This window comes from Salmo salar, chromosome 05, assembly GCF_965601325.2.
Source record: "Salmo salar chromosome 05, fSalSal1, whole genome shotgun sequence".
NCBI lineage: Eukaryota > Metazoa > Chordata > Actinopteri > Salmoniformes > Salmonidae > Salmo > Salmo salar.
This window is the reverse complement of record NC_138295.1, coordinates 4856547-4871431: the sequence shown is the minus strand read 5'-3', so window position 1 is coordinate 4871431 and position 14885 is coordinate 4856547. Positions and strand designations below refer to the sequence as shown.

At 41.3% G+C, this 14885-nt stretch overlaps 1 protein-coding gene across 6 annotated transcripts in view; it reads left to right on the top strand.

Annotated features, from left to right (window-relative positions):
- Positions 1-48: 48 nt before the first annotated feature.
- Positions 49-14885, top strand: part of pdlim7 (PDZ and LIM domain 7) — a 92516-nt gene continuing 77679 nt past the window's right edge. The window contains exons 1-2 of one of the 6 annotated variants that reach the window (XM_082974885.1): positions 49-318; positions 9803-9901. In XM_082974885.1, coding sequence (XP_082831011.1) covers positions 289-318; positions 9803-9901 — 129 coding nt within the window. In that variant the 5' untranslated portion in view covers positions 49-288. 6 annotated transcript variants of the gene reach the window in all.

The following is a 14885-nucleotide window of genomic DNA, read 5'->3' as shown; positions in this document are numbered from 1 at the left end:
AATATATAGGAAATAGAGACTGTTAGGGGGAAAGCGCACCACCTCTCCCATAGCAGAGCACAGAAGAAGGGCACAGAAGAAGGGCAGGGATCGCCTACCCCTCCATGTGACTTGCTGACGTTACAGTAGGACGCTGCTCAACAGGAATGAATGCTGATTACTGCTTAAGGGATCCACAGTGCCCCTGACGTCCAAGTCGAGGAAGTCCGAAGTTTACTTTTCGGCTGGGTTACTTGTTTGATTCACATTATTTCTTTTCAGATCTCGACTACGGTAGGCCGACTCACGATGTCCGCCGATCATCATAATGACAAGGAGGTAGGTTAATGGAGAAAAGTTTATTCTAATTTATCAACTATCGGAATTCTACACGGAGTCCAGTGGACGTTTGTTGTAGCCAAGTCTGTAAAACATACATAGCCTTGTCTGACGTTAGAGTGTATGAAGTTACAATGAAGAAAAAAAAGATGATATTTAAGTTGCTGCTTTCCTTTTACATGAAAGTAAGATATTTAGCTGTTTTTCCTTGGTGGAATAACATTTTCCCGGCGGCGATAAAGCGGTCTAGACCTCGAAGTGGGTCTTGTAATGATCGGGCCTGTCTTGATCTTGCAGTCCTTTCTTATCGCATTCCACAATATTCAAGACCAATATATTGTATATATTACAACACCTGGTCTTGTTCAAAAGTTGTGTTTAACAGTTTCCTTCGTTTTTACAAGATACTGTATGTATGGTGTTGGAGTTACATTGTATTCTATCCATGTTAGTAGAGCAATAATGTAAAATTATGGATATCACTTTCTATGTTTGAATACCACCAATTTATTGATCAGCCCTCGTTCCATAATTTAGTGTTTGCCAAATATAGTTTTTTGGGGGGGTTACAACACTTACATTTATACTGAATAAAAATATAAACTCAACATGCAACAATTTAAAATATTTTCCTGCATTACAGTTCATATAAGGAAATCAGTCAATTGAAATAAGTACATTTTAGAGTCTAATCTATGGATTTAACATGACTGGGCAGGGGCGTAGCCATGGGTGGACCTGGGAGGGCGGTATAGGCCCACCAACTTGGGAGCCAAGCAAACTTGCTGGGGAGGCAGGCCCAGCCAATTCAGAAGGAGTTTTTACCCAGAAAAGGGGCTTTATTACAGACAGAAATACTCCTCTGCCCAACCCTCAGATAATCCCGCAGGTGAAGAAGCTGGATGTGGAGGTCCTGGGCTGGCGTTGTTACACGTGGTCTGAGGTTGTGAGGCCAGTTCAATGTACTGCCAAATTCTTTAAAACGACGTTGGAGGTGGCTTATGGTAGAGAAATGAACATTCAAAGCTTTGGTGGACATTATCAGCATGCCAATTGTTATCACTCTGTCTGTATGCAAGGCAACACTTTCATGTCTTTGTTGCCAGTGGCTGTTACGGTAAACTACTGGGTTAACCTCTGAGTATCTTCATTTTGACACATGGAGAAAGTAACAGTGTAGATTCCGTCCCTCTCCTCGCCCCTACCTGGGCTCGAAACCAGGGACCCTCAAAGCACCGTTACCCATCGCTCCACAAAAGCCGCGGCCCTTGCAGAGCAAGGGGAACAAGCCGCGGCCCTTGCAGAGCAAGGGGAACAACTACTTCAAGGTCTCAGAGCGAGTGATGTCACCGATTTGAAACGCTATTAGCGCTCACCACCGCTTACTAGCTAGCCGTTTCACACCGGTTACACCAGCATTCCCATGGATATACACGGAGTATACCAGACATTAGGAACACCTTGTACCCCCTTCCAATAGGAACACCTTGTACCCCCTCCAATGCTTCCCACAGTTGTCAAGTTGGCTGGATGTCCTTGGCTGGGTGAAGTACTGTTCTTGATGCCCATGGGAAACTGTTGAGCATACAAAACCCAGCAGCGTTGCAGTTCTCGACACAAACCGGTGCGTCTGGCACCTACTACCATACCCCTGTTCAAAAGGCACTTAAATGTGTTGTCTTGCCCATTCACCCTCTGAACGGTACATATACACAATCCATGTCTCAATTGTCTCTAGGCTTAAAAGTCCTTCTTTAAAATGTCTCCTCCACTTCATCTACACTGATTTTGAAGTGGATTTAACCAGTGACATCAATAAGGGATCATAGCGTTCGCCTGGTCAGTCTCTCATGGAAAGTGCACTTCTTAATGTGTTGAATACTCAGTGTAATTTGCAATTGAAGCTTAGTTTGAGTTGAATAGAATAAAAAAACTAACTTTTAATTTTGATTCTGGAGTGTGGGCTACATAAACATGTCTCATTTAGCTAAAGAGGTTATTTCAGTATTTATTTACAGGACCTCCTGAACCTGCTTTTTCTGGGCGTTGACGTCTGGCTGCTCTTCTAAACTTTTTAAAGTGTGTCTCTGGTCTTGGAGGAAATATTGAAGGCCCAGTGACAGGATTCTCAAATTTGTTACCATCCCTTTTTTTTTTGTTTTTTGTTTGTTCGTGTGACCTTTCACACATTCCATCAGTCTAGATGTAACATCTATTTAGATATGAAGGATACTAGGCTGTGGAGAGCTACGCTTGCTGACGTCTGTATAAACACACTACCAGGACCTAGTTCAGAGGGCAGATAGCATTTTGTAATAGCCGAAGCTCATTTGGTTGACTTGTTTTTAGGGTAGAAATAAGTACATGTAGCCTACACCTTATCAATTCTTTGGATTTAGTTTTAAACATAAATCAAAGTAACTTTTTCACTGCGTATAGAAAAAAAGTCAAACCAGGTCTGTCTGTCTTTTTGATGTCCTATATTCTAATTGCTGGTTTGGTTAAGGTTATAAAGTACTTCTGGAAGGAATGTGTTCCTTACTGGTCTTCATTTATCTTCTGCTCTTCTATTCCTTTGCCATTCCTCCCGTTCTAAATATCTTTTGGCTTTTATGTGCAAAGTCGGTGCCAGATAATATGGGTAGTCAATGTTCCTCTCCTGCTCCTTCTCCTCGTTGCTGCCCCCCTTCTCCGTGACTCATGTGGGTGTAGGGCTGAAATAGTTTGGTGTAGTTTTACATTCCTTATATAGCTCTCTGAGGAGAGGAGTGTGGGGGGGCTTGCCTAGCTGTGTCACTGGGGGAGGGAGAGAGTCAGCCCATCCTGCTTCAGTACTCTAGCACTTCTGTAGCTTTCTGCCAGCTTTGGGTTACCAGGAGGGCCTCATCAGGACAAGGTATGTTTGCATTGCAGGTAGGTCTGTGTCGTGGTGAGGTTTTGGATACCTTGGAGGAGAGAGTTATGGGGGGGGGGGTTGAGGTTATCATTAGGCTTGTAACTAATTTGGCAAGAGCATTAAGTGTCATGGCCTTAGGTCTCAGGTTGTCCTTGGTTCTTAAAATGACATGGGTTATGTGTTGTGCTGGCTGTGAGCGAAGGAAATGCGCTGTATCAATGTAATTAAACCTGTATTACTTTGACAGATACGTTTTAACAACGAAGGGTATTTGTTTGCGGACAGACTAACGTTTGGTTAGTATGTGGAATAAGAGTGGACAGCGTAAATACAGTCTATAGAAGTGTCCCTTTTTAATTTATTTTACCTTTATTTAACTAGGCAAGTCCATTAAGAACAAATTCTCATTTTCAATGACAGCCTACCGGGGAACAGTGGGTTAACTGCCTTGTTCAGGGGCAGAACGACAGATTTTTTTTTACCTTGTCAGCTCGGGAATTCAATCTTGCAACCTTTTCGGTTACTAGCCCAACGCTCTGACCACTAGGCTACCTACTCTACATACAGAGAATAGAAATATCATGCCTATATACAGGGAGTAGAAAATAACATGGCTATATACAGGAAGTAGACAATAACATGGCTATATACAGGAAGTAGAAACCACTAGGCTACCTTCCCTCTGTTTGTTTCCTGGATGTCATGTGACAGAATTGTACTAGGCCTACATATTAATTAGTTTTTTCTTAGTTTATAATAAGGACATAACAATGGACAGATTTAGCCTAGTTTGTGGTCTATACATAGTATGCCATTCATGTAGCTTTATTGCTGTGACTTGACTTACGTTAGTTAAATGTACTCACTGTAAGCCGCTCTGTATTCAGTACCAGTCAAAAGTTTGGACACACCTACTCATTCCAGGGTTTAATTTATTTTTACTATTTTCTACATTGTAGAATAATAGCGACAATATTAAAAACTATGAAATAACATATGGAATCACGTAGTAACCAAAAAAGTGGTAAACAAATCAAATTATATTTGAGATTCTGCAAAGTAGCCACCCTTTGCCTTGACGGCTTTCCACATTCTTGACATTCTCTCAACCAGTTTCACAAGGTAGTTACCTGGAATGCATTTTAATTAACAGGTGTGCCTTGTTAAAAGTGAATTTGTGGAATTTATTTCCTTAATGCGTTTGAGACAATCATTTGTGTTGTGACAAGGTAGGGTTGGTATACAGTAGATAGCCCTATTTTGTAAAATACCAAGTCCATTTTATGGCAAGAACAGCTCAAATAAGCAAAGAGAAATGATAGTCCATCATTACTTGACTGACCTTCATGTCTTAAATCTGGAAAATGTCAAGAACTTTTAAAGTTTCTTCACAAAAACCATTAAGCTCTATGTTGAAACTGGCTCTCATGAGGACCGCCACAGGAAAGGAAGACCCAGAGTTACCTCTGCTGCAGAGGATATGTTCATTAGCGTTACCAGCCTCAGAAATTGTAGCCCAAATAAATGGTGCACAGAGTTCAAGTAACACACATCTCAACATCAACTGTTCAGAGGAGACTGCATGAATCAGGCCTTCATGGTAAAAATACTGCAAAGAAACCACTACTGAAGGACACCAACAAGAAGAAGACTTGCTTGGGCCAATAACACGAGCAATGGACATTAGACCGGTTGAAATCTGTCTTTTTTAGTCTGAGTCCAAATTTGAAATGTTTGGTTCTAACCGCCGTGTCTTTGTTTTGTCTTTGAACGTATGATCTCCACATGTGGGGTTCCCACCGTGAAGCATGGAGGAGGAGGTGTGATGGTGTGGGGGTGCTTTGCTGGTGACACAGTCTGTGATTTATTTAGAATTCAAGTCACACTTAACCAGCATGGCTACCACAGCATTCTGCAGCGATAGGCCATCCCATCTGGTTTGGGCTTAGTGGGACTATCATTTGTGTTTCAACAGGACAATGACCCAACACACCTCCATGGTGTGTAAGGGCTATTTGACCAAGAAGGAGAGTGATGGAGTGCTGCATCAGATGACCTGGCCTCCACAATCACCCAACCTTAACCCAATTGAGATGGTTTGGGATGAGTTGAACCGCAGAGTGAAGGACTAACAGCCAACGAGTGCTCAGCATATGTGGGAACTCCTTCAAGACTGTTGGAAAAGCATTTCTCATGAAGCTGGTTGAGAGAATGCCAAGAGTGTGCAAAGCTGCCATCAAGGCAAAGGGCGGATACTTTTGAAGAATCTAAAATATATTTTGAGTTGTTTACTACCTAATTCCATATGTGTTATTTCATAGTTTTGACATCTTCACAAGTATTGTACAATGTAGAAAATAGTACAAAAAAATTAATAAGAAAAACCCTTTAATGAGTAGGTGTGTCAACTTTCGACTGGTACTGTAAGTCTGTTTGGGGTCACCTGAATGTAAAAGCAATGTCCCTCCGCTGTTCTCTGAACACTGTATGTCTGACTGTCAGTATGTCATTCAGACCAGAGGTGGATGTGACTCTGAGTTGTATTTATTAGTGCACAACGTAGCAAAACATTTTTTTTTTGCAACGAAAACCCCCCCCCCAGTCGTTTCTTATTGGTCAAGAATTGATGTAGACACTCCGTTTCAGTCTTTCTTCTGTTTTCCTTGAATATATGACCCAGGGCTCCCAGTCTGAAGTCCAGACTTGAGCTCTTCCGTATGCCTAGCTCCTGTTCTAATACTTAATGAGATATTTGTAGAAAATAGAAAATACATTTTAGTCATCTAATGCAGTTTAGCCTAGCGTTAGACTTAATGAGATATTTGTAGAAAATAGAAAATACATTTTAGTCATCTAATGCAGTTTAGCCTAGCGTTAGACTTAATGAGATATTTGTAGAAAATAGAAAATACATTTTAGTCATCTAATGCAGTTTAGCCTAGCGTTAGACTTAATGAGATATTTGTAGAAAATAGAAAATACATTTTAGTCATCTAATGCAGTTTAGCCTACCGTTAGACTTAATGAGATATTTGTAGAAAATAGAAAATACATTTTAGTAATCTAATGCAGTTTAGCCTAGCGTTAGACTTAATGAGATATTTGTAGAAAATAGAAAATACATTTTAGTAATCTAATGCAGTTTAGCCTAGCGTTAGACTTAATGAGATATTTGTAGAAAATAGAAAATACATTTTAGTCATCTAATGCTGTTTAGCCTAGCGTTAGACTTAATGAGATATTTGTAGAAAATACATTTTAGTAATCTAATGCAGTTTAGCCTAGCGTTAGACTTAATGAGATATTTGTAGAAAATAGAAAATACATTTTAGTCATCTAATGCAGTTTAGCCTAGCGTTAGACTTAATGAGATATTTGTAGAAAATAGAAAATACATTTTAGTCATCTAATGCTGTTTAGCCTAGCGTTAGACTTAATGAGATATTTGTAGAAAATAGAAAATACATTTTAGTCATCTAATGCAGTTTAGCCTAGCGTTAGACTTAATGAGATATTTGTAGAAAATAGAAAATACATTTTAGTCATCTAATGCAGTTTAGCCTAGCGTTAGACTTAATGAGATATTTGTAGAAAATAGAAAATACATTTTAGTCATCTAATGCAGTTTAGCCTAGCGTTAGACTTAATGAGATATTTGTAGAAAATAGAAAATACATTTTAGTCATCTAATGCAGTTTAGCCTAGCGTTAGACTTAATGAGATATTTGTAGAAAATAGAAAATACATTTTAGTCATCTAATGCAGTTTAGCCTAGCGTTAGACTTAATGAGATATTTGTAGAAAATAGAAAATACATTTTAGTCATCTAATGCTGTTTAGCCTAGCGTTAGACTTAATGAGATATTTGTAGAAAATAGAAAATACATTTTAGTCATCTAATGCTGTTTAGCCTAGCGTTAGACTTAATGAGATATTTGTAGAAAATAGAAAATACATTTTAGTCATCTAATGCAGTTTAGCCTAGCGTTAGACTTAATGAGATATTTGTAGAAAATAGAAAATACATTTTAGTCATCTAATGCTGTTTAGCCTAGCGTTAGACTTAATGAGATATTTGTAGAAAATAGAAAATACATTTTAGTCATCTAATGCTGTTTAGCCTAGCGTTAGACTTAATGAGATATTTGTAGAAAATAGAAAATACATTTTAGTCATCTAATGCAGTTTAGCCTAGCGTTAGACTTAATGAGATATTTGTAGAAAATAGAAAATACATTTTAGTCATCTAATGCAGTTTAGCCTAGCGTTAGACTTAATGAGATATTTGTAGAAAATAGAAAATACATTTTAGTCATCTAATGCTGTTTAGCCTAGCGTTAGACTTAATGAGATATTTGTAGAAAATAGAAAATACATTTTAGTCATCTAATGCAGTTTAGCCTAGCGTTAGACTTAATGAGATATTTGTAGAAAATAGAAAATACATTTTAGTCATCTAATGCAGTTTAGCCTAGCGTTAGACTTAATGAGATATTTGTAGAAAATAGTTTTCTAGTTTTCTCTAATGAGTAACTCCAGTCAGGCCTTGCACTCTCTTCCTGTAGGATTCCATGGGTAGATATTCCATCGCTTTGCACAGCAGCGTCTTGAAACATTTTGAGTTAGTTTAGCCTAGCATTAGACTGTTTCTCAACCAGTGTGTTAGAGCCCACTGGTGGGTCATGGCACATTCCTTCCTTTTGTGACCCTGGTTTAAAGGGTCGTGACCTAAGGGTGGATTTACATGAATAAAATATGTCTAGTCGGGGTCTGTCTCCAACTTCGGATTTGTATCTTCTCTGTTTACGGTCCTTGGATGTGATGTGGCTGGAATTACATTCCTCCCTCACCTCTTGAGTTCAGCTATTTATCATACCGTAAATACCATAGTATAGAGACAAACAAAATAAGGATAGAAAATTCAAACTATACAGGAGCTTCTCATCTAAGCCATGTTTGCACACTTGATTTTAATGCAATGATTCACAAACGCCTTTAATTTTCAATCTGGCAAACAGAGCATTTTAAGGTAATTTTTTTTGCAGGGACGTGGTGTGGGAGAGCTGTTGTCTTTACACTTTACCACTCAGAGGGGCTATGTGGTGTAGATGACTACCTCAGGAGGTAGTGTGGGAGACATCTCTTAAAAAAAAAAAAAATTTAAAAAGAGATTTGGCCTTCCCTGTGGCTCAGTTGGTAGAGCATGGTGTTTGCAACGCCAGCATGGTGTGTGTGTAACGCCAGAGTTGTGGGTTCGATTCCCACGGGGGGCCAGTACAAAAAAAAAAAAATAATAATAAATGTATGTATTCACTACTGTAAGTCGCTCTGGATAAGAGCGTCTGCTAAATGACTAAAAATGAAAATGTAGAATGTAGTTCCATCTCTTTACACTACACAGGTATCTCTATCCTGGACCGTGTGTGTGGTCAGTCTAAGTAGTGTGAAGAGGTCCTAACTGGCTCCTTGTTTGGTTGCTTTCTGGGTGACATGAAAACAACTGAGAATGTGTTAGATCTTCTACACTGTGACCCATTTAAGGAGCTACATGGTGGAATCATTCCAACACTAGTCTATCACCTCTGATTCAGCTAATCAGCACGCGTTTATTGTTGTTTATAGATGCTGGTTTGGGAAACACTGTCCTAAATGGTAACCTATTCTCCACATAGTGCACTACTGTTCATAGGGCGCAGGTCAAAAAGTAGTGCACTATAAAGGAATTAGGGTGCCATATAGGATGCAACCTGTGAGGACCTGGGGATGAGGGAACTCTGAGTCCCTGCTGTGTTGGGTGTTCTGCTGCCAAGGCAAGCCCATCCATACCAACTCTCCTCACAGAAACAGGCCTTGCATGTAGTTCTATGCAAGGAATTAAAACCTTAGCTCATTGTAGGTCAATTGAAATAAATTCATTAGGACCTAATCTATGGATTTCACATGACTGGGCAGGGGCGCTGCCATGGGGAGCCAGGACCAGCCAATCAGAATGAGGTTTTTCCCCACAAGGGCTTTATTACAGACAGAAATACTCCCCAGTTTCACTAGCTGTCTGGGTGGCTGGTCTCAGATGATACCGCAGGTGAAGGAGCCGGATGTGGAGGTCCTGGGCTGGCGTGGTTACACGTGGTCTGCTGTTGTGAGATCAGTTGCACTTACTGCCAAATTCTCTAGAACGACATTGGTGGACATTCTTGCAGTCAGCATGGCAATTGCACGCTCCCTCAAAACTTGAGACATCTGTGGCATTGTGTTGTGATAAAAATGCACATTTTAGAGTGGCATCTTATTGTCCGCAGCACAAGGTGCACCTGTGTAATGATCGTGCTGTTTAATCAGCTTATTGATATGCCGTCTTGGCAAAGGAGAAATGCTCACTAACAGGGATGTAAATGCATTTGTGCACAGAATGAGAGAAATAACCTTTTTGTGTGTATGGAACATTTCAGGGATCTTTTATTTCAGCTCATCAAACATGGGACCAACACTTTACATGTTGTGTTTTTATATTTTTGTTCAGTGTGTCCTCTCTCTCTCTCTCTCTCTTATATATTCCATGAATAACCCTCTCTCTTCTCTCCTCTATAGGCCATGAGTATATACTGTATAACCCTCAACGGTCCAGCACCATGGGGATTCAGACTTCAGGGGGGGAAAGACTTCAGCATGCCCCTCACGGTGTCCAGGGTAAGCTGTGTGTGTGTGTGTGTGTGTGTGTGTGTGTGTGTGTGTGTGTGTGTGTGTGTGTGTGTGTGTGTGTGTGTGTGTGTGTGTGTGTGTGTGTGTGTGTGTGTGTGTGTGTGTGTGTGTGTGTGTGTGTGTCACTCACCGAGCCTTGTTGCTCGACCACCAGAGATCATCTGCTGACCGTCCACTCTTCAGTCTGCATGGTCGATTCAGCAGATGCAACAATATGTTGATTGGTGCCAACGATGCAGCTTTCCAATTTGCTTCTTAATATAAATCCACAAGCGTTCTATAATTACACTTGGTTTGTGTATCTTACTGTCTGCAAACAGGTAGTTGGTATTTTCTTAGTAAGTTGCAAACGTCGCTAGCTAATACTGATACCTGTGATGGTGTAGGCCTAAATCAGCATGTTTGTGCAACAGTATCTTCTAAATCTGAGAGGAATACGCAAAGCGTGAATGTTAGCTACATGAAGTAAGAGAAACCATTTTAATGTAGCCAAAGATTGTAGGGTCCCACTCCCATAGGAAACACTGACCAACACTTTGGTTCCTACCCTGTCACAATAAGGCCTCAATAGGGATCCTATTGGTATTCTATGAATGCCTCCTGGCTTTTTCATTCATTGTCATGTCAAACACTGTATTCAAAATGCCCCTTATTACATTATAACTGTATAATTAGAATACTCATTATATTTCCATGATTCCAACAGTTCAACCAACTGTTTTGATCTAAATCTCAAGTCATATCACAATTTCAATATTTGGTTAAAAATAAGGCCTTGATTTATTTAAATTTTAGATTTTTTTTGGGGGGGGGGGGGGGGGGGTCCCCTCATCGTTCAATTTCTGGTTGAAGTTTGATTGAATAGTATAAAACCATCAGAATGGAGAAATGAATGTGTTCTCTCCCTGAGGTCACACACAACTCAGAGAAAATCTAGAACATGTATTATTCATTAGTGATATGAAATTTTGCCTTTTTGTCTCTCGTTCGCTCTTTCTGTCTGTCTCGTTTTTATTTTCGTGTCAAATCGCCAGTTTGGCAAAGAAATGAACACATAATAGTAAATAAGTTTTATCCAGCAGTAAATATAACACTAGAGCAGGAAACAAAGAATACAAAATTAATCCAGAATAATTTTAACTGAAGGTGTTTGAATCCAGTGTACCACAAAGAATAGATTCAAGTATGAACCAGTCCTACATCTATATATACACGTACATGCCATTTGCTGTGTGTGTGTGTGTCTGTGTGTGGGGGGGGGGGTCTATATGTGTGGCTTTGTGTCCGTGTCCCCATGTTTTGTATCCCCTGTGGACATTAAAGAATTATACAGGTTACACGCTACTCTGCTCAGTCAAACAACCGGATACGTTTCATCCATATGCTACAATTCCTAAGCAGCTATTTTGAAGTCGGCTATATCTGAATGCAGCATAAGCTCCTTGACCCCAGTGTGACCTGAACCCCTGGGTCTGACCATGACACCTGTTGTGGGTTTTATTTGAACAGCAAACTATGGGGGGGGAAGAGGGAGAGGAGGGGAGAGGAGAGAGAGAGAGGGGGGGGGAGAGAGAGAGAGAGAGAGAACAGCTATATATGATGGGTGGCATTAAATCCATGTTTCAGCTCTGAACCTATGGAGGAGAATAGCAAGCTAGAGTGAGTGTAATTTAAATCCATGTGTCAGCTCTGAACCTATGGAGGAGAATAGCAAGCTAGAGTGAGTGTAATTTAAATCCATGTTTCAGCTCTGAACCGATCAGTTGCCTCTCAGTTCATGCATTCCTCTGACAGTGTGTCAGTGGGGTGTGTCCCAAATTACACCCTATTTCCCTGTGCACTATAGCACTCCTTTTGACCAGGGTTCATAGGGCTCTAGTGAAGAGGGGGGCCCATTTGGGATGTAATCAGTATGTATGATACAGTATCAGACTGAGTTGCTCCACTTCTCTCTCTCTCCTCATAAGGACATGTTGTGGCTTGTTTAGTCTTGCCCAGGAACAACTTGTTACTATGTTAGGTCACTGTATCTTAGCTAAATGAAGCGTACGTAGCTAAATGTTTTCTCTGATTAGTCCATAAACGACTGGCAATGGAACGGAGTGACACCCAAACACAGGGTTTCCAGCCCTTATAAGTGCAACGTTTGTTGGCGTGTCTGTGATGGAAGGTAGCGATTAAACCAGCCTGTCTGTACATGCACTCTGTGGCTCTTCCTACCTCTCTTCTCCCTACTATTTCTCTTCTCGCCTGCCTTCCCTCGCGATCTCGCTCGCCTGTCCGGCCCTCGCTCTCGCTCACACTCACTCAGTACCAGCCTAGTATCATAACAAAATGTTTCCTCTGGATCGGTGACAGAACAGGATTTAGATTTATTTTCCTACCAACGAAGAAGACCACATGACTGACTGAGAGGCAAAGGCTTTTATAGAGGAAACTGTTCCACCAAGATGTGCGTATAAAAATCAGAAGTGGCACGTAGAAATGGTAAGCTATATTGGCACTCCAGATGGGGGAAAAGGTTGCTTAGCCCTGGTGTAACCTATTTCTGGGCAACTTCAGAAGGGTAATACAGAATCTGCCAAGGCCAGCGGGAGGAGGGAGGTCAGGGGGCAGTTATTTATATATTAAAAAAAAAAAAAAAAAAATACCCAGAAAGACTTATCTTGATCTCTGACTCCCTCTTGAGTAATTTGTGTCAGTTTTTTTTTTTTTAAGTGTGCTTAAAGCATCAGACAAGCTCAATACATATAGTTGATTTTATTAAAACACATAGTGTGTCTATATATGGAAAAATACACATACAATTGTTTTTTTTTTTTTTTTTGGGGGGGGGACTAAGCTTCCTTCCACTCATTGAAACCAAACAGACATTTTTGTAGAGTAACAATTTGACCTCTGTAATCTACAGGCTTTTATATTAAGAGACAATGGAAATGTAATGGCTGCTTAGAGGTTGCTCTCTATGGATGACTAACGGCTAGGTTGGTAATGGTATACCTACCATGGTGTCCCAGTCATTCAGCTCTGGTTGGGTTCATAATGGTATACCTACCATGGTTGTCCCAGTCATTCAGCTCTGGTTGGGTTGGTAATGGTATACCTACCATGGTTATCCCAGTCATTCAGCTCTGGTTGGGTTGGTAATGGTATACTGGTTGTCCCAGTCATTCAGCTCTGGTTGGGTTGGTAATGGTATACTGGTTATCCCAGTCATTCAGCTCTGGTTGGGTTGGTAATGGTATACTGGTTGTCCCAGTCATTCAGCCCTGGTTGGGTTGGTAATGATATACTGGTTGTCCCAGTCATTCAGCTCTGGTTGGGTTGGTAATGGTATACTGGTTGTCTCAGTCATTCAGCCCTGGTTGGTAATGGTATAATGGTTGTCCCAGTCATTCAGCCCTGGTTGGGTTGGTATAATGGTTGTCCCAGTCATTCAGCCCTGGTTGGGTTGGTAATGGTATAATGGTTGTCCCAGTCATTCAGCCCTGGTTGGGTTGGTAATGATATACTGGTTGTCCCAGTCATTCAGCTCTGGTTGGGTTGGTAATGGTATACTGGTTGTCTCAGTCATTCAGCCCTGGTTGGTAATGGTATAATGGTTGTCCCAGTCATTCAGCCCTGGTTGGGTTGGTATACTGGTTGTCCCAGTCATTCAGCCCTGGTTGGGTTGGTAATGGTATAATGGTTGTCCCAGTCATTCAGCCCTGGTTGGTAATGGTATACTGGTTGTCCCAGTCATTCAGCCCTGGTTGGGTTGGTAATGGTATACTGGTTGTCCCAGTCATTCAGCCCTGGTTGGGTTGGTAATGGTATACTGGTTGTCCCAGTCATTCAGCTCTGGTTGGGTTGGTAATGGTATACTGGTTGTCCCAGTCATTCAGCTCTGGTTGGGTTGGTATACTGGTTGTCCCAGTCATTCAGCCCTGGTTGGTAATGGTATACTGGTTGTCCCAGTCATTCAGCCCTGGTTGGTAATGGTATACTGGTTGTCCCAGTCATTCAGCCCTGGTTGGTAATGGTATACTGGTTGTCCCAGTCATTCAGCTCTGGTTGGTAATGGTAATGGTATACTGGTTGTCCCAGTCATTCAGCTCTGGTTGGTAATGGTATACTGGTTGTCCCAGTCATTCAGCTCTGGTTGGTAATGGTAATGGTATACTGGTTGTCCCAGTCATTCAGCCCTGGTTGGTAATGGTATACTGGTTGTCCCAGTCATTCAGCCCTGGTTGGGTTGGTAATGGTATACTGGTTGTCCCAGTCATTCAGCCCTGGTTGGGTTGGTAATGGTATACTGGTTGTCCCAGTCATTCAGCCCTGGTTGGGTTGGTAATGGTATACTGGTTGTCCCAGTCATTCAGCTCTGGTTGGGTTGGTAATGGTATACTGGTTGTCCCAGTCATTCAGCCCTGGTTGGGTTGGTATACTGGTTGTCCCAGTCATTCAGCTCTGGTTGGTAATGGTAATGGTATACTGGTTGTCCCAGTCATTCAGCCCTGGTTGGGTTGGTAATGTTATAATGGTTGTCCCAGTCATTCAGCTCTGGTTGGGTTGGTAATGGTATACTGGTTGTGCCAGTCATTCAGCCCTGGTTGGGTTGGTAATGGTATACTGGTTGTCCCAGTCATTCAGCCCTGGTTGGGTTGGTAATGGTATACTGGTTGTCCCAGTCATTCAGCCCTGGTTGGGTTGGTAATGGTATACTGGTTGTCCCAGTCATTCAGCCCTGGTTGGGTTGGTAATGGTATACTGGTTGTCCCAGTCATTCAGCCCTGGTTGGTAATGGTATACTGGTTGTCCCAGTCATTCAGCTCTGGTTGGGTTGGTAATGGTATACTGGTTGTCCCAGTCATTCATCCCTGGTTGGGTTGGTAATGGTATACTGGTTGCCCCAGTCATTCATCCCTGGTTGGGTTGGTAATGGTATACTGGTTGTCCCAGTCATTCAGCCCTGGTTGGGTTGGTAATGGTA